Source organism: Sinocyclocheilus rhinocerous, unplaced genomic scaffold (assembly GCF_001515625.1).
Source record: "Sinocyclocheilus rhinocerous isolate Xijiao unplaced genomic scaffold, SAMN03320098_v1.1 scaffold429, whole genome shotgun sequence".
In the NCBI taxonomy this organism is placed as follows: Eukaryota; Metazoa; Chordata; class Actinopteri; order Cypriniformes; family Cyprinidae; genus Sinocyclocheilus; species Sinocyclocheilus rhinocerous.
Window position 1 is genome coordinate 298,363 of NW_015665829.1, and position 23,997 is coordinate 322,359.

A 23,997-nucleotide genomic window follows, 5' to 3' on the forward strand; every position below is an offset into this window, starting at 1 on the left:
TACTTGCATATAACATTAATGAAATAAAAGGCTACTTAAAGAGAGTAGACTTTCACAACTATGTTTCTTAACACACTTAATCACACTTTTAAAAGTGTACTTTGTCAAATAAAAAAAAATACAAAGTTTTTACCTTAAATTACATTTTAAATAATTGTTTGAATATTGTTTTTAAATTTGTCTTTAAAGAAGTACACTTAAACTGATGTGTTGACTAACATACTAAAGCACATGTAAATTACTTGATCATAACTGAAACGGTATGTTATTCTATATTACTTTCAAAATTAATATATTTTATTTATATATTTAACATCACCACAAATGTGTAATTACAAATATTACACATTAGAACCAGATTATGTTTAGCTTAACATAAACAGTTACCAGTACATTCAGCAATACACGTACACGAACCATATTTCTAAGACAATAGAGTTATGAAATTACAAAAAAGATCCAAAGTTCAACTAACTGCAGTTAATATACACGTAAACAATAATACATTTTCATTCAAACGCTATTAATATGAAATTAAATGTCTGAAAACATTACATTCAATTCACATGCAAGTATAACCTTTAAAGTATATTATTTCTGTATATAAATAATCTTTAAAAAAAAATATGCTAAAGTGCACTTCTTTTTTTATAAAAGTATCCCAAATCAGATTAAATCTTTACATAAGAATTTAAAGTTAATATTCACTGAAAACTGTCTCATTGTCCATTACGCATATAAAAGTTTGGCATGTAGTGTCACAGACGTCAAACTGACTTTCAGCGAACAGCTTCACTCCACATAAGAAAAAAAGTCATACAGGTTTGAAACAGCATGAGGGTGAGTAAATGATGAGAAGGTGATTTGTATCCCTTGTTTACGGGTCGCCCAGGTTGAGATCTTGACCCAAGGTTGACAGGGCTCCTGCCAGGTTAACAGGTTTTCCAGCAGGTCGAGGTACATGGCAGACAGTTAACAGCCCCCCTTGGCACTACTGTATATTCCCTCTATGTGACGGCATATGGTAGTGTGGCGTGCAGGCGAGTGCGGCGAAAGAGGAGAATAAGAGGGGACATTAAAAACATTGTCTCTGGGCTGCGGCGGCAGCAAGAATGCGAGGGGATTATGGATTATATCTCCTCTAATTTACATTCCTGAATGTCTGCAAATCCATTAACCCAGTTTGCCCTATGCTTGAGTCGCCGCCGGGAGAATTTAATCAGACTGCTGCCCCACCGCCAAGCCGCACACGTCAGCGCACTTAATTGAATTGAAATCAGCTATCTTTGTTCTTTCATAGCACAGCGCCAGTGCAACAGCTTCACGCCGACACACGTGGCTGTGGTTTGAATGCGGCTGCCGTGGCCTGAGCGACGTAAATAAAGACTTTAGGACAGTCAACGATATCCAAGAGACGTGTGAACTGAACTAAATGCTCATGAGGACATTCAAAGGGACATAAAAATTCAGTTACAGCTGCCTGTTATGTAACACGGGCAATAGAGTACGTTATTCATTTACCCATATCTCCTTACCTACTCGAGTTCACATTATGAGGAGTGTGTATGTCAGGGTTTCGACATGTTTAAGGAAACTATTTAATAATACTTTTTAATAATAATTTTATATAAATTTTGTGTAAACAAAATAAAAATAAATCATTTAAAACATTTTGCAAGAAAATGTGAAAAAAACAACGTTTTGTTATGTTTTAGCACCAGATTTATTTGATAAATAAATAAATACTTTTATAAAGATTTGATGGAATATAATAAAAAAAATGATAAATATATATGTGTGCCAGTATATAAATCCATATTAATTTAACAGCAATATTTACCTACACACTGAAACATTTTATCTCATGTACAAGGTTTCTGCGAACAGTTTTCACGTAAGCAAATCACTGGAACAGTTAGTTCATTGAAATGTACAGTATGAAAAAAAATGATTCTCAAAATTACACTAAGAAATGTCTTCTATCATTAAGACCTCCAAAATAATGTTTAAGACCATTAAGACTACTGATGTTAAAGGGGTCATAGGATGCTACATGCACTTTTACAAGTTGTTTGAACTGAAATGTGTGTTGGCAGTGTGAGTACACAACCACCCTAAAATGATAAAAATCCATTTTCCGGTTTTTTTTTTTTTTTTATCTGGTTAAATGTTTACCCCTTTCTCAAATCGAGCCGATCTCAGATGCCTGTCTGTGTGACGTCACACAGACAGGCCCCTCCCACGATAGTTTGATTGACAGTAGTGTTTCAGCACAGACTGGACTGGTGTCTTACCTGAGGCTCAGACCTGCTCTGAGTGAGCTGTCATCAGTCCGCCATTGTTTCACTGCTGGAGCAGATGTAGACAAGAATGACTCCTAAGCGATTGAGGTGTTCTGTTGTTGGATGTAATAATGAACATAGCAGTCGTCATTTACTCCCGACATCTGAGCCGTTGAACTGGCAGTGGATTACATTGTTTTTGAAGGGAATGAGCCCCCGATCTGCATATATGCGTCTATGTTCGCGCGAATCATTCATGATCCAGCCTCATCTACAGAAGAAGTGAGTATAATGTTTTGTAATTAATCTTTGCAAATCGCCTTTCCTAATAATGTGCTAATTAGCAAATTTCACGATGAATGCGGCTAAAGTAAACAGTCTCTCAGAGAGCAGCTCGGAAGAGAGGGGCGGGGTCAGCAGAGCTCATTAACATTTAAAGGAAAATGATACAAAAACGGCTTGATCTGAAAAGAGCTGTTTTTGACAGGGTAAAAAAGGTGTTTTTTACACTACCATTGAGAAATTTTAATCAAACTATGTTAGAGACTTTTCATTAAGACCCTAAAGAATCATATCAACTTGTGGAAAATGGGCATCCTATGACCCCTTTAAGATTTTATATACTATTAAAGACACTTAGGACTTACAGGCCATAGACGCATGGATTTCATCTGCACAGATGTCTAGATTGTTTTAAATCTTTATGTTTGTGTAGTAGATTTCACTCAGACTGCTCAAATACATGTACATACACATGCAGGAAACTGCTTTGTCCATGCAACTTTCATCACGAGTGTAATTCCTGCGTTGTGTCTGCAGCGCATTACATTACATTGCATCAGAACACGCAATCTGGATGGTAAAAAAATAAATAAATAAATTTTAAAAACAAAAAAATCAAAGCTGTTGATGTCTCAAAAGGCAGAGTCCTAGAGATTGTGTCTTTTTTTTAAAGACAGAAAAACTTTTCTTTTGAGAAAACCATCAGAGATTTTACAACGTCGCATTAATCACAGCCTGCACTCTACTATACTCGCACACGGCGGTCTGGTTAAATACTTTCTCTGTGTCAGATAAGAGCTGCGTTTCGCTGGCAGTCAGCCATAACTGAGCTATTGTAGGACTGCCCATTTGACCCTGGCTATATTTACCCAGAATCCATTGATCTGTATTTACCCATCCTCTCTATCTCCACCCCTCCGAAAGATCAACACTGTCTGACCGGCTCTCCTGATGGCTGGAACAGACATGCCAAAGTAAAGAGCCCTCTGGAAGATATTGAATGTCAGGGATTCTTTAAAGGATAAACCGACACATGGTGTGATGACAACTCTCTACTTCTCATAACACCAGTGTACTGTAATGCCATTTGGACAACATTACGCACCACACACACTAATATACACACCGGCCTCAGCAGGGGAGTATCATTTATAAATCATACCACTAGGAGGCCGGTGTATGGTTAGTGAGGTACGGCCCATCATCTAATTGCCGCTGTGGAAAAAAACAGCTATGAGAGTCACTGAGAGTTGAGGCTGATATGTAACACCCTAAAAGCGTGGCTTTGGCCTCTCCCTGACCTCACACACCTGGCCAAGTCAAGTTACAGCCAAGTCCGAGAAGACCTGAGCTGACCCCATTGCGTACATATGGGGCATAACGCATCTGATACAGCTAGCTAATGTTTCATACGGCACCGTCACTCACACAATCACCTGATAAAGTGATTAAAAGACTACTTTTATAGAATGCAATGGCCATACATTTTGGCCCATGGACATCTTGTTTTTGGAAAGCATGTTAAAGGATATTTCTGGGCTGTTATTCTGAAATCCCGGGGAGGAAGGAAAGTTTATACTGAAATGAGGCAGTCTAAAGCATCTCCCGCAAGGTTTAAGTATTATGTTGTAAAAACTCTGGCCAACGAATAAATTCAAGGTCCAGCAAGCTTTCGTTTTCAGGTTTTTGAACGGTACAAACGGAACATTCTGCTTCCACTTTTCCTACCTTTTACACATCTCAGGACATGCATGAAACGGGAGAGAAACGTTTCTTTTTTTTTGATCGTTAAGTTGAAAAACTGCAGACTACACTTCTGATCCTAGTAAATGAATTTAAAGTCAAATAAATATTAATGTTCAATAAAAAGGGTTTCACATTAAAGTCACAGCTGAGAGTAGACAATCAAAATCTATTGACATTTTTGCAGTTTCTGCCCTGATTTGAGACGAAAATACACAGAATGGATTGAAATGTGTTAAACGTCTAAAACCAAGTTCTAACTGTTAGCTGAAAACATTAAATATTTTATAAATGAATTTAGAGGGACACAAGTAATAGGGTTAATAACATAAATAATGTTCAGTTTCCTGCACAGACCAATTACTTTGTAATATATCATCAGGAGTTAATTTTGGTATTAACTGGAATTAATTTTGTGTTTCCTGATATGCGTTTTTGACTCTCAAAGTGATGGTAGCCATTGACTTGTATTTTATGAATCACCAAGGACCATGTTTTCAGCTAAAAATCTTCTTTACTGTTCTACTTAAAAAAAAAAAAATAGTCACATCTTGGATGGCCTGAGGGTGAGTAAATTAACAGCAAATTTTCATTTTTGGGTAAACCATCTCTTTAAATAAAATAGCTTTCTGTAGACCCAGATTCAGCATGAATTGGCAGTGAGGCTCCATGTTACCCTGAAGACTTTAGTTTTACCTGTTCTGTGGTTAAATATTTGAGCTTCACTCTATAGAAACACTGTGTACTGACCTTGAAAGTAGGAGGTACCCATAAATCTCCTGTGAAAGGCATAGCCTGGTTCACGAGAGGTGGGTGTGTTTGTTGAAGTGTGTGTCTGTGACACTTCAGGCTGATAACGCCTCCATTATTCAACATGAAACGGCTGGTGTGATACCTCCTAACTTTGAAAGTCAATGTTTGTGCAGCAAGTGCACTGGAGTTCAGGTGCCATGAAGGCCACCTCCACCTCTGCCATGACACCAGACAATGGTGTTACGGTTCAGATCGTTTATCTGGACACCAGGTGAGCAATTTAATTAATTTCCCAAGCCTGAATTGTGACTATCACATGTGATGCTCATGGGCAAGTAAATCTAACACTGGCGAAACCAGAATAATTAACTGCAAAAAGCAAATTGGTTACAGCATATAATGGCTCAGCTCACTTTCTGAAACACTGCAAAGCCAACACAAAACACATTAGAGTCTTGTTTAGTTTATCTGAAGTGCACAGGGTCTAAACAGCCTCAAAAATAACTCCTGAATATTTTCCAATTAGTCATGCTGTAAACTTGGCAATTCAGTGACTAGTTGTTCCTCAGAGTGGATTCGGTCCATGTTGCTGGAAGCCCTATAATGATGGTAGTTACAATTTACTGCTAAATGTAGCGGCAATCACACATTTATAGCACATTTAATTGCCCGCAAGGACTGCAGTGCACCATGTTAATTCTTCAACTTTGATTGTATTATTTTGTAATACATGGTGCAGTTTCTAATAAAGCATCGTAGTCAGTACATATTGTGTTGCTATATTAGAAGAGATAACTAAAATTATCCTGAAACAAGAGCAAAAAATAAATGCATGCACCATTAAAACCAAGCAGAACTATATAAAAAAAAACTAAAAATATAAAAAAGTTCAAGACTATAATAAATCTTTATGGTAAGACGAGGAAGGAGAGACATTGAAAAATGAAGCAATACCTCGAAGGCATATGAATGTGAGGAAGTCTTCTGTCTTGGGCTTGCGTCTGGAGAGGAATGGGATATGTGTGAGCGGCGTGGGCAGAGAAGGGTCGGCCATCTTCACCGGCGTGGTGCTGGGAGAGTTGGGTTGAGACTGAGCAAACTTCCTCTGTGCATGCAGTCTGGGCCTAAGAGAGAGAATGGAAACAATACATTTTAAATACGCTTGCGTTCTATCATATAATGGAGAGTTTATGGGCACATTAGAAAAACCTTTCTTCTGAAAATCCCCACTTGGCGCTGGGACTCGGATAACGCTGCCCATAGCAATAAATTAATCTTAACGCATTTGCTCTTGTGATGGTAAAACTCCACTCGGGGCCTTGCTGTTGCCATGACTAATTCAGTCGATCTGGAACCCATTCAAACACGTTTTTGGTCTGATTAGCACACAAGAGCTGCTACTTCTGATAGTTATCCGAACGCTGTTAACTGGGTTGAGGACTGGAACAAATTCAGAGACATTCACCCATGTTTAACTTTGTTGAACTGATGAAAAACCATGACAATGGGTAAAATATGGAAAGGTGGCCTTAAGGTTTCTGACGGTTTTTTTTTTTCTTTTTTTTTTTTTTACTTTTTTAAATCACAATTCCAAGTTTACATCTCACAATTCAATTTGAATCTTGCAATTCTGCATTTTTTCTCCAAATTCTCGGTTTGCATCTCACAATTCTGACTGAATTTTTAGTTTACATCTGACCTGTTTTTTTTTATGAAATTGGTGCTTACATCTCACAACTCTTTTTTTTTTTTCCAGAATTGTGATATTAGGCAGAAATGGGTGTCCATAGTCAGGGCATAATATTAACATTAAAGTAAATTTTAAGTAATTCTAATAAAATAGTGAAAATCAATTGAAATGGTCAATTTGTGTTACGGACACTGCAGTGATCATCTCTGATTCTGGAAACTTTGCTATTTTTGTCACACATCTCAAGAATCAGTGCAGACAGTCCCTGTGAGTGAGTGACTTGACACAACCACACTAATGGACCCTTGCGAGATGTTGTCTAACTCTTCCTTTGAATGTTGATTCACGTCAATGTTTTGCAATGTAATTAAGTTCTCCATTACGTGCTGTGAAGACTTCAGCAGCAACTGATGACTGATAAATACTACTAAGGATAAGTCAAACTGCCAACTTTAAAGTCGTATGTCTCAATTCCTCCTCCACCCTCCGCGTGCTGCCAGAGGAGGCACGCGTGTACGCACTTTCCATTTCAGCAGCATTTCATCATTTTACCCACACGCACTCCCCTCAGTCCAAGCCTGATGTTTGCTGCCAAATATGTTCTCCTCACACAGAATAATAAAAAAAAATAAGGGGGATGGGTAAAAGACAAACATCATTCACTCCTTTACAAATTAATCTCATTCAATCAGAGGACCGTGCCTGAGATGGCTTGCCAAGCCCCAGCAGCTTTGACGAAACCGCAACGGCATCGCTAATCAATTCTCACCAGCGCTGTGTTCAGCGGAGAGATTGTTTCTCTCTTTTTTCTTTTCCAGTCTCTCGCGGCTGTGACTGATGGCACAGGCACCGCCGCTATGCCACAAAAAAAAATAAAAAATTGAGAAACTCTGCAACTTCTGTTCACATCTATTTGAAGTCAAGCAAAAACAGAACTTCTGGCTTGAAATCTTAAATTTGTGGTTCAAAAAACATTATTGAAGCAATTATTGAAGTAATTTTAAGACACTCCTTTTTGTAATCCCAAAGGTCCAAAGGCCAGGAAATAAAGCTATAGACGAAAACTACCAAATTGTGATGGTGAATGCTGAGGATCTGGCAATTAAAAGTGCTGAAGTCTGGATGAAGACAGAAAGGAGGAGAAAAATCAAGCTGAAAGCCTCACAGACTTGGATATAAACAAGAAATTACAATGAACTGTAGTTTAATCATGACAACTCTCTGAAGATTTTAGCATGGTGATGGATATGACAATGTTAATGTATTTGGTCTTGGTGAAATAGATATGCTACGCTGCTGCTGAATTGCTGCTGCTGTTGGTTATTGCTGTAGTTGTAGATTATTGCTGCTGCTGCAAGCAAGTACAGGAACTTTCTACTGCCAATGCATACGGCGATACGGTGCCATGAGTATTTAAGACATACTGCTGCTGCACAAATAGCATATAAAATAACCCGTAGCAGATCTATACATGTGGAGCTGGGGAAGCTGGAGAGTTTCAGAGAAACTCTGAATGTGCGCTGCAGGAATCTCAAGTGAATGCTAGCCAGCCATATAAAAGCAAGGCAGTAAGCTCATTGGCTGCATATGCAGCATGAACCAATCAGCTTGTGCCAAGTCATTTAACTCTCTGAATATCATCCGTTATATTAACAACCCGTCAGCCGGCGCCATCTAGAGTTTCATGACTGAACTATACATTTTATTTACAGGGGAAAAATTGAAGTGTACAAAAGATTAAAACACAACATGTGTTCTTTCAAAAAGACACATAATCACTTTCTAAACCGGCATCATCTGTTCAAATGGGGTCTGCAGCTCCACACCCAAACATTGACATTAATAAATGGAGATTACACAGGCAAAAAGTTCATCATAACATTGGAGATTGCTGGAGGACTAGATGACAGCTGAGTGAGATTTCAGCCAACAAACACAAGCGTAAAATCCCTAGCCTTTAAAACGTTGCTGCTAGATATTCAACAAAGCACTTACAAGCCAGCCAGCTGCTTATTGATTGCTAAAGTGTTTCAGGCAGAGGTGTAACCTCATCTAGATTGGTCCAGGGGAGAATTCATACTTTGCAGGAGAAATAAAGAAAACAATCTTTTTTCTCGCAATGGTTTTCATAAGAAACCTAAATATTTTTAGGAGCTGAAAACTGTTGCTTTAGAAGTATTAATGCGACTAAGCACCAGAGTTGTTCTGATGCAGCTGTGCAAAAAAAAAAAAAAAAAAGGATCTAGTAAAACAACGAAGGATGTCACGGTTCATCAAGTCAGTCTAGACTGCTCTGAATCTCAGAGACGGCCTGCTTTTATTGGACAATTTATCCTATCTGTTCCTCATTACAGGGTATAATGGCCAACTGTTTGGCATGCAAGTATCCAGTGACAGAGATAGAGATGCATGCTGGGATAGCCGACATGAGCATAATCCCTACACACTATACAGAGAGCATTTGGCAACTTAATGCATGTCTATTACGACATCTATTCAGTCTAAACACACTCACATGATATAAACTCAAACAGACGAGGGAGACACACAATACGTTTAGTCCACACAGGAATGTGAAAAGCCCTGGAAAATTTCCTGGGATATTGTTTGGCTTCATGCAAATGAGTGAGTTTTTTGAAAAGAGAATGGCTATCATAACATCTGATGACTCTGACACTCTTAAAACTAAATACATTAATAGATTACTTAAATGATTGCTCTGTTCCAAAACCTAGCGAGTTCCCTAAACAGATTTTAAAGGCATTGTAAGCACTAAAAATGCAAATGCTGTTCTGAAAGGTAGGAAGCAACATTATTCTACTTTCTAAGATACTTAATTTTGGCCAAATTCTAAGACAGAATAGCATGCATCTTTTGGGAGACATTCCCAGAATGCACTGCACCGAGCTCAATGAAGACAAATGCATTTCTTCAAATACTGAAAAGTCTTGACAAAAATAGTAGCATCCCATTAAATTGGACTATTCTAGCCTCCTTGCTAAATTCAAACTTTATTGGAATCATACGAGTCAAATGCTATTCATGTGGCACAAGGCATTGTTGCATATGTAGAGTCTTCAATTCAGAACCTTGTGAAGGTTCATGATGTCTAGGATTTTGCCTTAGAAGGCAGTCACCTAAGTAGGCAGCAGATAGCACATAAACTTGTTAGGTTTTAGAGAGTTACAGTGTTTTAAAGCTCTACAAATTTTCCCAGGACTATCTGCATGAGTTGTGGCTGTCCCAAATTATAACGTGTCTGTACAAATTCATGATGCGCTCCAAATAAAACCAGGCTCCAAACAAACTTTGTTTCAACTTCAAGACTCTCCTGTCAACCAGGGAACAATGATATATTGAACCTTCTGTATTTCTGAGAGAGAGACCGTCTGTAAATTGCAACATGAGTGATGAAGGGTGGAGATGGGATCTAACCACATCCTCCAGACAGGACGGTAAAGAAGGGCCATGAGAATGACTGATCTGGGCATTCCGGTTCCGCTGGTCTTACCCTTCCTCAGTGGGCGAGAGACACTGAAACACAATAGCCCCATGGAGCTTCCCAGCCTGTGCACTCCTTAATGGGACAGATATGGGTTCTCTTACAATGCTAGTCTTTTAACAAGAGGCTCATGCATAATTTACAGCTGATAAAAACCACAACGGGGTAAGGTCACTCCAGGAACTAGGGCTCTGATCCTATTACCATTTAGCTCATGGTGAAAACCCACGATGAAGAGCTGTGACTGAGGTCAATTTTAAAGGGTAACGGGTGCATTTATGTTAATCGTATCTTATTGTATAAACAGAAATGACTAGAAGGCATCCAGGAATTTCAATATTTCCACCTCCAGTGTCAAAGTGTCATCCTCCAAATCCACCTCTAGCTTCAATGTAACTTTCCCTGCAAATTCTGCCTCGGTTTCCAAAATATCTACCTGCAAATTTGCCTCCAGTTTTAATGTATTTGTTTACGAATCAGCCTACAGTTTAGGGTATCTATACAACAAATCAGCTTACAGCTTTCAAGGTATCAACCTCCAAATTGGTCTAAAGTCTCTAGCTCCAAATCAGTCTACATACTTCAAGTTACCACCTCCAACCAATTAGTCTATAGTTTTCAAGGTCTATGCCTCCAAATCAGTCTACAGATTTCAAAGTCTATGCCTCCAAGTTGGTCGAAAGTTGTCAAGGTATCTGCCTCCAAATCAGTCTACAGATTTCAAGTTACCACCTCCAACCGATTGCTCTAGTTTTCAAGGTCTATGCCTCCAAGTCAGTCTACAGATTTCAAGGTCTATGCCTCCAAATCAGTCTACAGATTTCAAGTTACCACCTCCAACCGATTGCTCTTTAGTTTTCAAGGTCTATGCCTCCAAGTCAGTCTACAGATTTCAAGGTCTATGCCTCCAAGTTGGTCGACAGTTGTCAAGGTCTATGCCTCCAAATCAGTCTACAGATTTCAAGGTCTATGCCTCCAAGTTGGTCGACAGTTGTCAAGGTATCTGCTTCCAAATCAGTCTACAGATTTCAATTTACTGCCTGAAATGCACTCTACCGTTCTCAAGGTCTATGCCTCCAAATCTACAGCAGAGGTCTTCAACTTTGCTTCTGGAGACTCTGCTTCTGCTTCCTAATCAAACACACCTAAACCAGCTAACCAAGGTCTTCAGGATCACTAGGTTGGAAATAAACTTTGCAGAAAAGTGGGTCTCCAGGAACAGTGTTGAACACCTAGGGTCAGTGGTTTTGGTCCAAAGTACCTGCATCCAATCTGCCTTAAGTTTTTATTGTATCTGCATTCAAATGATGCCTCCAGTGTCAAAGTACAGTATCTGCCTCCAGTTTCAATGCATATGCCTCCAGTTTCTCTCCTCCACCTGTGTGTAAGGGTGTGCTTAAGATACAGGTACATGAAGGGGTCAGAGTAAATCAGACCTCCTGTAGATCAGCCCAGCTGGCCAAGATGTGGAGAGAGCCAGACAGAAGTGGAGTGAAAAAGCGAATGGGCAGTCAAGTAAAACAACAAAAAGGGGAAAAAAAGCGAGGGGCGAGCACCTGCTGGGAGGTGCAGAGGGAGGCATTATGGCAGGATGTCCTGATTCATCCTCCTCTAATTACTGTGCCTCGCCCTTCAAAGAACACCAAGCTCTGATGTTACATGTGGAGCTCTTCTGTATCATGATTAGCTTTCAGGACAGCGGCAAGAGAGAGGAGTTGGGCTTCCATTGGAAAGGAAAAGAAACAGTGACTGGATCCCTGGGGCTCATAGGAGGTTAGGAAAGGTGGGGTGACAAAATGCTTTGGTAACCTTTATGTTACATTTCTTTACATGCAACAGCTGTTGTGAGCTGGAGTGAGCAATCAAAGGACACAATGTGAAGATTATAACTGAAATATACGGATGAGGTCTAATATCGTGGTGGCATGTAGGAACACACATGGTTAATGGTTTACATTGCATGCAATTACATGAAACATGTTCATGTTTAATCATTTGCATGTTGAAAAGTTGTTCCATGTGCATCAGCAGTAGAATTTTAAACACAAGCCTCCTTCTGAGTGGCCAGTTGTGTTCTGTGATCTCTGTTGGTGTGATGTGAAATATTTGGTAATGTGATTCCTATCCACAGTCCTGAGCATACAGCATGAAGATTAAGTAAAACAGGTACTGCATGCACTCTGGGATTCTAGTGTGTGCAATTGTTTTTATGGCTGACGCGCCTCTAAAAGAGCACCAAATTGTGCCAAACAGGAAAAGTTGGAGGGCTTCCACAAACAAAAGCACATTGGCGGCGCCAGGGGTAAAAGGGACGACCCCTCCGGTGTCAGCACCTCCCCTTCCCCCCTCCAGATCCCGCAGCATCAAAGCATTCCACAGCGGCTGGAGTCACTCCTAATCTCAACAGCAGGCTCTGACTCTCTCCGGATCAGATGAGTGGAGCAGGGGAGAAGTTCGCAGGGAGGAAGAAAGAGATGAATGATTGCAGTAGCGAGATGGATGGAGCCATGAAGAGAGGGCAGGCACTGATAGACCTCAGGGGCAGAGATGTTTGAGTTTTAGGAGGGAAGAGAGGGGAGGAGGGGTGTATAAACCCTTTGTGTGCAACACTGATTCATTCGGTCTGTTTTCAGTCATATGCATGCATTAACATGGAGGCAACTTTAAGATAACAGGATGAAAAGCACAGCCCTCATGGATCCAACAAGGTGATATATAGAAAAAGAATGAACTGGATAACAGTAAGTAAAGGTTTTGACGTGTTGGTATGATATCTCAGACTCAGAGTCCATAGAGAAGCATTTTAGATTTTTTATTTTTTTTATTTGGTCAAAACCGTAACTTGGGCCTCGTCTTAAGCCTTACTTTACTGACAAATCCTATAATCTTTTGATATTCCAAAAACAACCATACCATGATGTCAGGGGCGTAGCCATCATTTCAGAAGTGAGAGGGACAGAAATGTTATATATATATATATATGGGGGAAACACGTCCCCCGCATAATCTACACCCCTGCATGATGTGACGCTATGATGTGACTGCCAAATAGATATTCTTAATGCTTACGCTACACTGCTTTGTGCTGTTTGTGTAATATGCCATCTATTTGACTTGTATTTTTAGAGCTAAACAAGCAGATTGACTGTGATCTCTAACATAGTTTACTTAGAATCTAATAGTTCAAATCTGCTCAGTACACAATCCATCATCGTTAAATCCATCTTCTATCAGGTCCAGCTGCTCTGTGCTATATAGGCTTCAATAAAATTGAACATATACAAACAATTGTCCATCAAAAAAAAAAAGAAAAAATAATTCTCTCTCTCTCTCTCTCTCTCTATATATATATAAGAAGGGGAAGGGTGAAAATATTTGATAATGTATGTTGAATGCATGACAATTTTTCAGTCAAACATCTTTCATTCTCTCGCTGACTTGCTGTTTCTAGTACACATGCTAACTCTCTCTCTTTCTTTTTTTGCTCCCTGCTAAAGCTAAACAGCTCCAGATGGGCCACATGGTCCTGATAAACTCTCCCAGCAGCCTCTGCCAGTGCGGAGCAGCTGGCTCTGAGAGTGCGGTGAAGAGCCAGCGGCACATGTGCCGAGCAGCCCACGGCAGCCAAGAGAGCACAGAGGGATCCCTGATTCTGGGTCATTCATGAGCCCGCTCTAATAAACAGTGCTGAAATGATAATCGCTACAAAACTGTGACAAAGCAGAACCACAAAGCGTGACTTGGGTTAGATGGTCAATAAAAATTAGAGTAAATATGTGTGAATGAATTGTTCTTTTAAATTAGCTCTTTGTAACGATTGAGTCAATTTGCAAAGCATTTCTAAATCACTCATCTGTAATAGTTTTATTTGAAAGTAAAACTGTGAGGTGGAAAACACTTCCACAGATTGCGTTATAATGCATTGATCAAAACATTTTTTTGTATATATATAGCTTAAAGGAGAATATGTTAATAGTCAAACAATTTGGACAAAATTTTTATTTGAGTGATAATTCAGTATTATATGTTTTTGAAAGAAGTCTCTTATGCTCACCAAGGCTGCATTTATTTGAGCAAATATACAGTAAAAACAGTAATATTGTGAAATATTATTACAATTCAAATATCTGTTTTCTATTTGAATATATTTTACAATACAATTTATTCCTGTGATGCAGAGCTGGATTTTCAGCATTGTTACTCCAGTCTTCAGTGTCACATGATCCTTTAGAAATCATTCTAATATGCTGATTTGATGCTCAAGAAACATTTATTATTATCAATTATGAAAACTGTTTTTGCAGCTTAATATTTTTTTTTGGAAATTTATACATTTACATACTACATTTTTGTTTTAGGATTCTTTGATGAACAGAAAGTTAAAAAAAAAAAAAAAAATTCCCATGTTAGTCCTCTGAGAGAATACAGAGATCTGAGACACTGAGATCTAGTAAAAAGACTAGTGAAAGAAGCATTCTGACCCTGAGTTGGAGAATAAAAGAACGTGATTTTGATGTCCTTCCCTGAGGAGCACTCTATTTTAGACATGCACAATAAACTTTGGACCTGCAAACACAATCCAGCTAATTTCTTATTGCTTTTCTGCCTACCTGAGTCAAGTTATTTGAGCAATACCATGAAAGATGGTTTGGTATTGGATTGACTTTTAACCTTGCACCCTAACACTCTGCTTCATATATCAGCTCATTAGTCAGTTGTGCCCAAAGATGTCGGGTCACAGAGATCACGGGGAGAAAAATACAAACCTGACCCCTCAGCGGTCAACTAAAATGCCACCGTTCATCACAAAAAATTACATTAACATGCACCTCAGGAGAATAACAATATGGATTTTTGAAACACAAAGCTCTTAGCATCTAAACACACTAGATATTCAATTATAAAAGGTAGACATGTTTAAGCCATCATGTTTTAGCTTAAGTGCACTGTATCACTGCTAAACATCCAACCACTAAAAGCCCGATATCAGCTCTCTTCTCTCAGCACCACAATCATTTTACATCAGCTTCTAAGAACATTGGCCTGGCAGTAAGAAACTTAAAGCAGCTGTAAGCCTTGCTAACTTCTTCCCATTACTGCTCTCCAAAACTCCAGAACATGTGACAAATGCTTTCTGATTGGCTGTCAATAATCCTTTATTTTATTTTTATTTATTTATTTGACTTTTTTCTATGCCAGCTTTACAGTCAAATTAAAAGTATATAAAATAAACACTGAATTTCTTAATACATATTGTATTTCAGTTAGCTGCCAAAGCAACATTTGCCATTTTCATCTACTTTAACTTATGTACTAAAATAACAAAAACTTAAAAAAAAAAACTACTAAAACTTTAACATTGAAATCAAAATAGAAAATACAATGAGTTCAGTATCTCAATTACAGTGAAATAAGACTGTCCTGGTGTTATTATGAACAATTACTGTGTGCACATTTCAATCATAAATTAAATTTAATACATTTTATATTCATACATTTTTCTGTTCTACCTACTTTTTTTGGTTTCAGGAATATCTGTTTCACTCTGAACATGTCACAGCACAGAAATAAAATGGGCTGGAAACAACGTTTCACAATGATTTGTCTGGAAACATGCAGAGGCCAAGTCAAATCTCAGTCAACATCATATTTCAAACTGTAAATAAAAAAAGAGCAGCACTTGACCAACAACAGCAATGCATTCTGCCATTTAAACCCAGCTAAGTGTAAAAACAGAAACTCCTGAATTTTCATTTCAGCCATAAACTGTGTTTTCTATTTACAGGCGTATTGTATAAATCCATAGCTTTAAATGTGATAGTGAGTGTGTTTACATGATTTATGGGCTTTGGGAGGTATTTATAAACGAAGCAGCACTCACATTCACCCTGGGAGGTGTTACTATAAAGTTCCTGCATGATGACGACTTTCCAGAACTGCTGCTGGACAGATGCCGAAAGGACACCAGTCTGCATACTTAATGCAGTCGCTCATTATTTCATTGAAGGCAACTGAAGGCTGTTTAGTTACGTAATGGAAAACGTGAGCTGCTGAGGCTGTGGAGGGGAAAGAAAGAGACAGACAGAGATACCAGCACTCCTATAAAATCCCTGTCTAAATCCTGTGTACCCACTTAAGATGTCTGTCACTCTTTATACAGGGCTGCAACTTAACCCAGCCGGTGTGGTTTAACAATAGAGCAGACGTGCTGCGCTCAGACAGGTGGTCTAGACTGGCACCGAGCCAGACGCTGAGGGCCCAAGCCACCCTCCCCTCTGTTTTAACATATTCGTCTGCCGCTCATGCGTGATGTCACAACGATGCACCACAACGCTGTCAGTCACTGCTGGGCATCATCACTGAGCACTGCTAGAACGCCTTACGACAAAAAGATGAAGGGAGCTGGAGAGCACAAAGAGTTTTTCATACACAAAATCAGACTCAGAGATTTCTGCTGGATCAACTCTAGTGTTTTGACTACTGGTATAAAGTCTGATCCAGCTTTTTCTGGGCTTGAACTGTCGCGTTAAACACAAAGAGACCATCTGTCTTTATTTACTCACCCTCATGACCATCCAAACCTGTTTGACTTTCATTCTTCTAAGGAACACAAAAGAAGACATTTAGATAATTGTCTCAGTGGGCTTTTTGTCCATACAATGGAAGTCAATGGTCACCAAAATTGTTTGCTTACCAGCATACAGGGGGAGTAAATAATGACACTTTTCATTTTTGAGTGAACTATCCCTTTAAGAATAGGTAAATCCTAATTAATTATACCACAATAAATGCAGCAAATTGGTAGATACGGTAGCATTTTATTCAGATCAAAATGATAGTCTATGCGATGCACAGTACAGGTAATACCAAAATTAAAATTGTGATTTTTTTTTTTTTTTAATTGTGTGGTCAGTTTGCATCAGTCCAGACACAGCACACCAACTATTTCACGGATATAACTCTAAAAAACAAAATATAACATATAGTCTGCTTATTGAAATGCTGTATCTCAAACAAAATCTAGACTAGTTCTTCTTGGCTAATCACAGCAGCCTGGCACCTTGTTATCACGACTTTGTTTTACAGTAGACTGACAAAAACCTGAGCAACATGAATCTTGGAAACTGCATAAAGCCAGCCAATCAGATTGGACTTTTCGGTTTCAAAAAGCCCTTGCTGTGTTTGTTGTCAATACACATGATATGGTCCATGAAGACTGAGACTGTATCTCTAACTTGCAGCCAGACCACTGAGAGGAATCACAAATGGATTTTGAGGAATTCTGGATTAACCTGATGAATAACTTTTGTACGAAACCGAGGAGACATGCACGCACGTGCACACACATGCACATGGACGCGCACACACACACACACGCACTTGGAGGAGATGCTGCAGGAACACACACTCTCACACAACCTACACTACCATTCAAATGCTTGAGGTCTCAAAGATTTATTTATTTATTTATTTTGTAAAGAAATTAATACTTTTTTATTCATCAAGGATGCATAAAATTGAAAAGTGATAGTAAAGTCATTGATAAAGTTACAAAAGAACTCTATTTCAAATTAAATGCTGTTCTTTTAAACTTCAAAATTCTATTCAAAGAATCCTGAAGAAAATGTATATTGGTTTCCACAATAATCAAATAATAATCAGCACAACTGTTTTCAACAATGATAATAATAAACATTTCTTACTAACTTTTTAATAATAAGAATAATAAACATTTCTTAATAATAAGAAACACGAGACTCTGAAGACTGGAAAAGAGCAGCACAGACATTCTGCTAAATTTCTTTAAATATCTTTTTGTGTTACAGAGAAGAAGAAAAAAAAGTCATTTGTGTTTGGAACAACATGAGGGTGAGCAAATTACTAGATTTTAATTTTTGGATGAACTATCCCTTTAAGAGCAGTGTTCATAACTCAGAGGTATTGCCAAAATAAACCCAAAACACAGCTAATGGAGCATGGCTGCCATTCAATACAGCTTTCAACATGGGAAAAGACAGCAATCAGAGCGACCACAAAAGCATATATAGAAAAGCATACATGCCGAGGTGAATTCATCTCACTTAAACCATCAGTAACATTAAAATGACATGCCCTAACACACTTGGGCACAGCAGCTGAGATTATGGCCCACTGCTCCTACTTATCCAGCCTCAGCCAATCGGCAGCCACTATTGTCTGCTGTGCAAATACCTCAGCCTGAGTCCTCAAACACAGGACATTCCTGCCCTATGAATCAGCTGGAGTTTGGAGCCAAATGGCCTACCTGAGAGTCGTCTTCTCACGCTATACCTCTCAATTCATCTCTGCGTATGGCTCTGAAAACATGAGTCACACTCCAATCATGCTTAATCATCTCACTCGTCGCAGATATTGATCTGCCGTGCCATTAGAGTGGATTGTGTAGTATAGTATGTAGCACAACCAGCGGATTTAGAGGAAAATCAATACGGCTATTATAAAGCCATATGTACTGAACGCATGATCGGCCATATCTGCATGTACAGAGGCATTTTTAAGTGGATGGGAGGAAAAAAAAAAAACTAAAGTAGCATGCAATGTGTATACTCTGCACAGTATCCTCACAACAAATCACCAAAATACAGTATACAACCCAAAAACACTGCTCCGTATACTGTATCCCATAATACATTGCTCTCGACTTGACGCATCATTGTGATACTAAAATATTTAATTATACCTTATTTAATTTACACTACCATTCAAAAGTTTGTGGTCCCTTAGCTCACTAAAAGCTGCATTTATTTGATAAAAAAATATATAGTAAAAAGAGTAATATTGTGAAATATTTTATTAAAATGAAGTTTATTCTTGTGATGGCAAAGCTGAATTTTCAGCATCATTACTCCAGTCTTCAGTGTCACATGATCCTTCAGAAATCATTCTAATATGCTGATTTGCTGCTCAAGAAACATTATATTTCATACATATTTCTCAATATAAGCACTAATATAAGCATAAAGAGGAAAAAAGTCAGAATTGCGAGATATAAAGTCAGAATTCTGACTTTTTTCTAAGTTTGCATCTCACAATTCTGAGTTCAAATCTCACAATCTTTCTCAGAATTCTGAGTTTACATCTGTTTTTTCTTCTTCTTCAATTCTGACTTTATTGCAATTGGAAGTTTATATCTCACAATTCTGAGTTCATATCTGGCAGATATAAACTCAGAATTGCGAGAAAAAGGTCAGAATTATGAGACAAAAAGTCACAATTATTTATTTACATTTATTTATTTATTATTCTGTGGTGAAAACGGGCTTCCATTATATACACATATAACTTGACATAAAAACTTTGAGTGTTGTGTTTTAACACTTCACCTGGGTGCAATGTGCTGCCATGGCATGGCTGTAGTTTAATGTCTATAGAGTTGCACTGGTGAACATTGACACAAATAGTGTGAAAGGGCCTTAAGAAACACACTAGAATTTATTCTCAACACACCAAGAGTAAAGAAATGGTGTAAAGGCGGCACTGGCCCAACACAAAAGAGTAGTTTGGCAGCTATACACATATAACTTGACATAAAAACTTTGAGTGTTGTGTTTTAACACTTCACCTGGGTGCAATGTGCTGCCATGGCATGGCTGTAGTTTAATGTCTATAGAGTTGCACTGGTGAACATTGACACAAATAGTGTGAAAGGGCCTTAAGAAACACACTAGAATTTATTCTCAACACACCAAGAGTAAAGAAATGGTGTAAAGGCGGCACTGGCCCAACACAAAAGAGTAGTTTGGCAGCGACTGTGCAGCCACTAGACAAACAATTGGAACGATCCTCACTTTAAGAAGGGTTCTCAAATAAGTAAACACAAATACACGCTAAAAAGACAGGCCTCTTCAGCGCCTGCCACGTTTGGTGCCCCCCTTGTCTCTTCTAACTGGGGTTTTGTGTGTATTCAGCACATCTAGGCAACTGCCTCTCTGTTTCTCAATCCTGGGAATGCAAACAGCAGTCGTCTCCCAAATGGCTTTCCACATCCCTCCTCCTGCAACCTGGCCAGCCCCTGCACCTGTGCCTCTGTCTGTCTCTCCTCCCGTGCCTTCTCTCTCTCCCTCGCTTTCTTTTTGGGTTTACTGTAGGCCAGGTGTGAGAGACGTTGGCACTGCCTCAATCAGACTCCTTGTTGTCATCTTATGCGGGCAGCAGATGCCTAATAAGTTGCCCAGCATGCACACACACGCAAGCACACAAACTTCCAACACATGCAAAAGTCCAATAGAGCACCAAATGTTGGGAAAGGAGTGATTCATTAAAGGAAAAGTTCCCACAAAAAGTATATTCTGTCATCATTTACTCACCCTCTCATGTTTAAATAAAAAAATAAATAATATATATGTATGTATATATGTATATATATATATATATATATATATGTGTGTGTGTGTGTATATGTATGTATATATATATGGTTTATATAACTTGGGTACTACATCATTATAATAAAACTATATTATTCCAAGTACACTGAAGTCATACAATAACTTTGTATAAGAAACAATTATTCCATTAAAATCTGCCCTAGCTCTTCTCAGTTCATGAGAGAAGTAATGATATCCCATTTGTGAACAAACCACTATTTTGAGTTAGAATGATTCATTCATTAATTAATCAAAATGATGAGTTTCTTGAATTCAACTCACTGATTCAATGATCTGATAAGCAGTTCCTCAAGTAACATCTCACAGGAAGAGCGGAATACAACTTTAACTTCTGTGTGTTCCTCACAGAAATCTGTCACATGAATTCAAAATTATATGGACCAACTTTTATGATTTTTTTGTGTCATTCTGAAGCTTGAAAGTTGACATTCATTCTAATTACATGGAAAAATCCCAACATTTTTCAAAATATTATCCTAATGTTCTTTTGAAGAAAGAAGACATGCAGGTTTAGATCAACATGAGGGAGAGTACATGCCAACTTTTATTTTTGAGTGAACTATCCCTTTAAGAGCCTGCTCTTGTGTGCAGGCAGAGCAAAGCCCTTAATATTCCACAATGCTTTACCGTTTATACTGCATCTGCTGCTCTCTACTTCTTTGTGCTTACTTAAATCCCTGCACTGCCCATCTCGCCTCTTTCACCTCCCACTCGCTCCACGTAAAGCTGTTCTAATGATGATGTCTCCAGGACAGCGCTCTGATTAATGATTATAACAGGGTATTAAGTGACAGGTAAACCAGCGGCAGGTGCTTTTTGCCTGCACACACACACGCTGTCTCTCTCAATCTCCCATAGGTGCTTGCGGCTTGATAGACAGAACCCCAGACAGAAGGTCTCTGTGAATGTTTCTTTCAGGAGGGGGTTGAAACGGACATCTGCTGGGGTCTGGCCGCTGCGGTGTGGAAGCGCTGCGTTGTGTGGCGTTCAGTGGGCGCTGGGCAGCGTCGTCTTTGAAGCGGCGTCTGCGCTCAGAGATGTTTTGTTCCCTCGAAGCCGTTGGTGGGATTAAATCAGACTCTCCAGAGGAAGAAAAGCCTCTTCAGTGGGCCTACGCAACTGTTTGTAAGGGGGTTTATGGCACGCCATGAAAGTTGTGCCATTAAACAGTGGGCTTGATGAATAGGTCTTCCATAATGCTAATGCCACCCATCTATGTGAATGTGTGATTGAGCATTGACTGTGGCCATACACTCAGATCAAAGTCAAATCCTGTTTGAAAGGAGATGGGCGACTTAAAAATGAGTAACACGGCAAAGAGCTCAAATAGCGAGTTATAATGCCAAGTGCAACATAAAAGAAGGGAGTTAGAATGAGGTTAACGCTGAGACAGCTGCCGTGCGGGTAAAATACATCATTTTTAATAATTTTTTATCAATACTTTTCAGCAATGAATGAAATATAGTTACTGTCGAAATTTCGACATCAGCCATCTTGGATGATTTTATTTCACTGCGCTTTCTCCAATGCATTCTGGGACTGGATTGACTGTGAAGTATAGATCTGATATTGTGCTAGAATCTGGCAAAAATGAATGCATAATGTTCTCAGATGACTTTGATCCATTTACAAATTGGACACGACTACTTCTCTCATGAGCACGACAAAGAGAACTAGCGTTGGGTCTGAGTCGATTTGAGTTCACGTTTTTAACCAATTGAGTTTAAGTGGGAGACGTTTATTATCAAGGTCTTAATTTTATGTTGTTACTTATTTTCGACTGTATTTGACTGGTTTTACTTATCTGTTAAGGGATTCGACTGTACTCAATAAAAAAAAAGTCAGTGTCAAGTTCAAATCCACCCAAGTGCATCCGAGTCTAAGTTTATTCATAATTGTAGTCCGAGTCTGATTCTGAGTCCAAGCACCCCGATTCTAATGAGAGCTATATTGGATATCAAGACTTTCAAAGAAAAATGACTTAAAGTTTATCCTACAAAGCTATCAGATCGCTTCAAAAGACTTGGAATAGTGTAAGAGTCTACTACTTTTATGATGCTTTTGTGTCGTTTTTGAAACTTGAAAGCTTCAATCCTCATTCATTGTAAATTCAGGGAAAGGAACAACCGGTATATTATTCTCAATTTCTCCTCAGAAGAGTACCACAGAAGAAGTAAAGCCATATGGATTTAAAATGATGATCTAATGATGACAGAAACTTCATTTTGGCTGAACTATTCCTTTGAGTACTACAATTCCAATAAATATCACACACATTACAAGACAGGATGCTTTGCAAGAGTCCAAACCCAACCAGGACATTTGATGGAAAAATATGAATCAACAGAGACCACCGAAAGTGTATTAGAAGCTCAGTGTGGTCAAGGAAATTAGCAGTTTACTATTTTTCTACTGAAAAAGACCAGTCACTGGTTTTTCTCACCATTTTCCAGGCAGCGTCTGCCTCAAAGGCACAGCTCAAAAAAGCAACAACAAAAAAACCCTTGTCCATTACGCTTCTTCTCCAAGCAGCTTGATTCTTCTATCTCTCTTCAGAGCTTTTCCAAATCACAGATTACAACATCCTAAGAAATTACATGCTGAATAGTTAATTACCGACTGTACTTGGACATATTAACTCTGCTGCTTTTAATTAATAATTAAACATGTTTAAGCATGTCTTAAAGTGACTAATTAAAAACAAACATGACAGCAATTCATTTCAAAGAATTACCACTTCTTATAAGGTCCTCAGACTTCTTTTAATGAAGCTGTTTTTTTTTTCTTTCTGACAGTCATTTTCTGCTAAATAAAGCCAGAAATAGAAACAAATGGGGAAATTAAAAACAGGAAGGCTGACATCTTCAGTAAGTGAAATATCTCAGTCTGAGAATACAGCACTAACAATGCCATCCGTTTTCATACTCTCTTCTTCGGCTGTCTTTGAAAGTGCAGTCTCAGCTCGAGTTACCCGCCAGGGATCCAACCAACTCTTTAACATTGACCTCTGAGAGAGCGAGAGTGGGTCACTCACCTCTTTTTGGCTGGGCAGTCCTCTGAGTACTCGCTGCTTCCATCTGTACCCTGAGAGCAAGACCCGTGCTCTTTATGTCCTCCTTTAGACCCACATCCATTCAGCTGCCCGTTTGACAAGGAAGCTGTACAGAAAGATAGAAACAGCAAAAACCTGAGAAACAGTAACGACCTCCAGATGCAGCAGGTCAAGTAATCAAATTTAAGATGAAATGTCATGTGGTTTTGCTTTAATAATGCAATGCAAAACTGAAATGGAGTATAAGCAAATGGAAAAAGAAAGAT

General features: G+C 38.7%; 1 protein-coding gene across 1 annotated transcript in view; it reads right to left on the minus strand.

Annotated features, from left to right (window-relative positions):
• The window catches only part of LOC107731546 (protein Jumonji-like), a 116,438-nt gene that overhangs the window by 21,374 nt on the left and 71,067 nt on the right, over positions 1–23,997 (minus strand). Inside the window, exons 3-4 of the mRNA XM_016542662.1 lie at positions 23,714–23,837; positions 6,015–6,184 (exon numbers count right to left, since the gene is read on the minus strand). Coding sequence (XP_016398148.1) covers positions 6,015–6,184; positions 23,714–23,837 — 294 coding nt within the window. The remainder of the gene's footprint in view (positions 1–6,014; positions 6,185–23,713; positions 23,838–23,997) is intronic.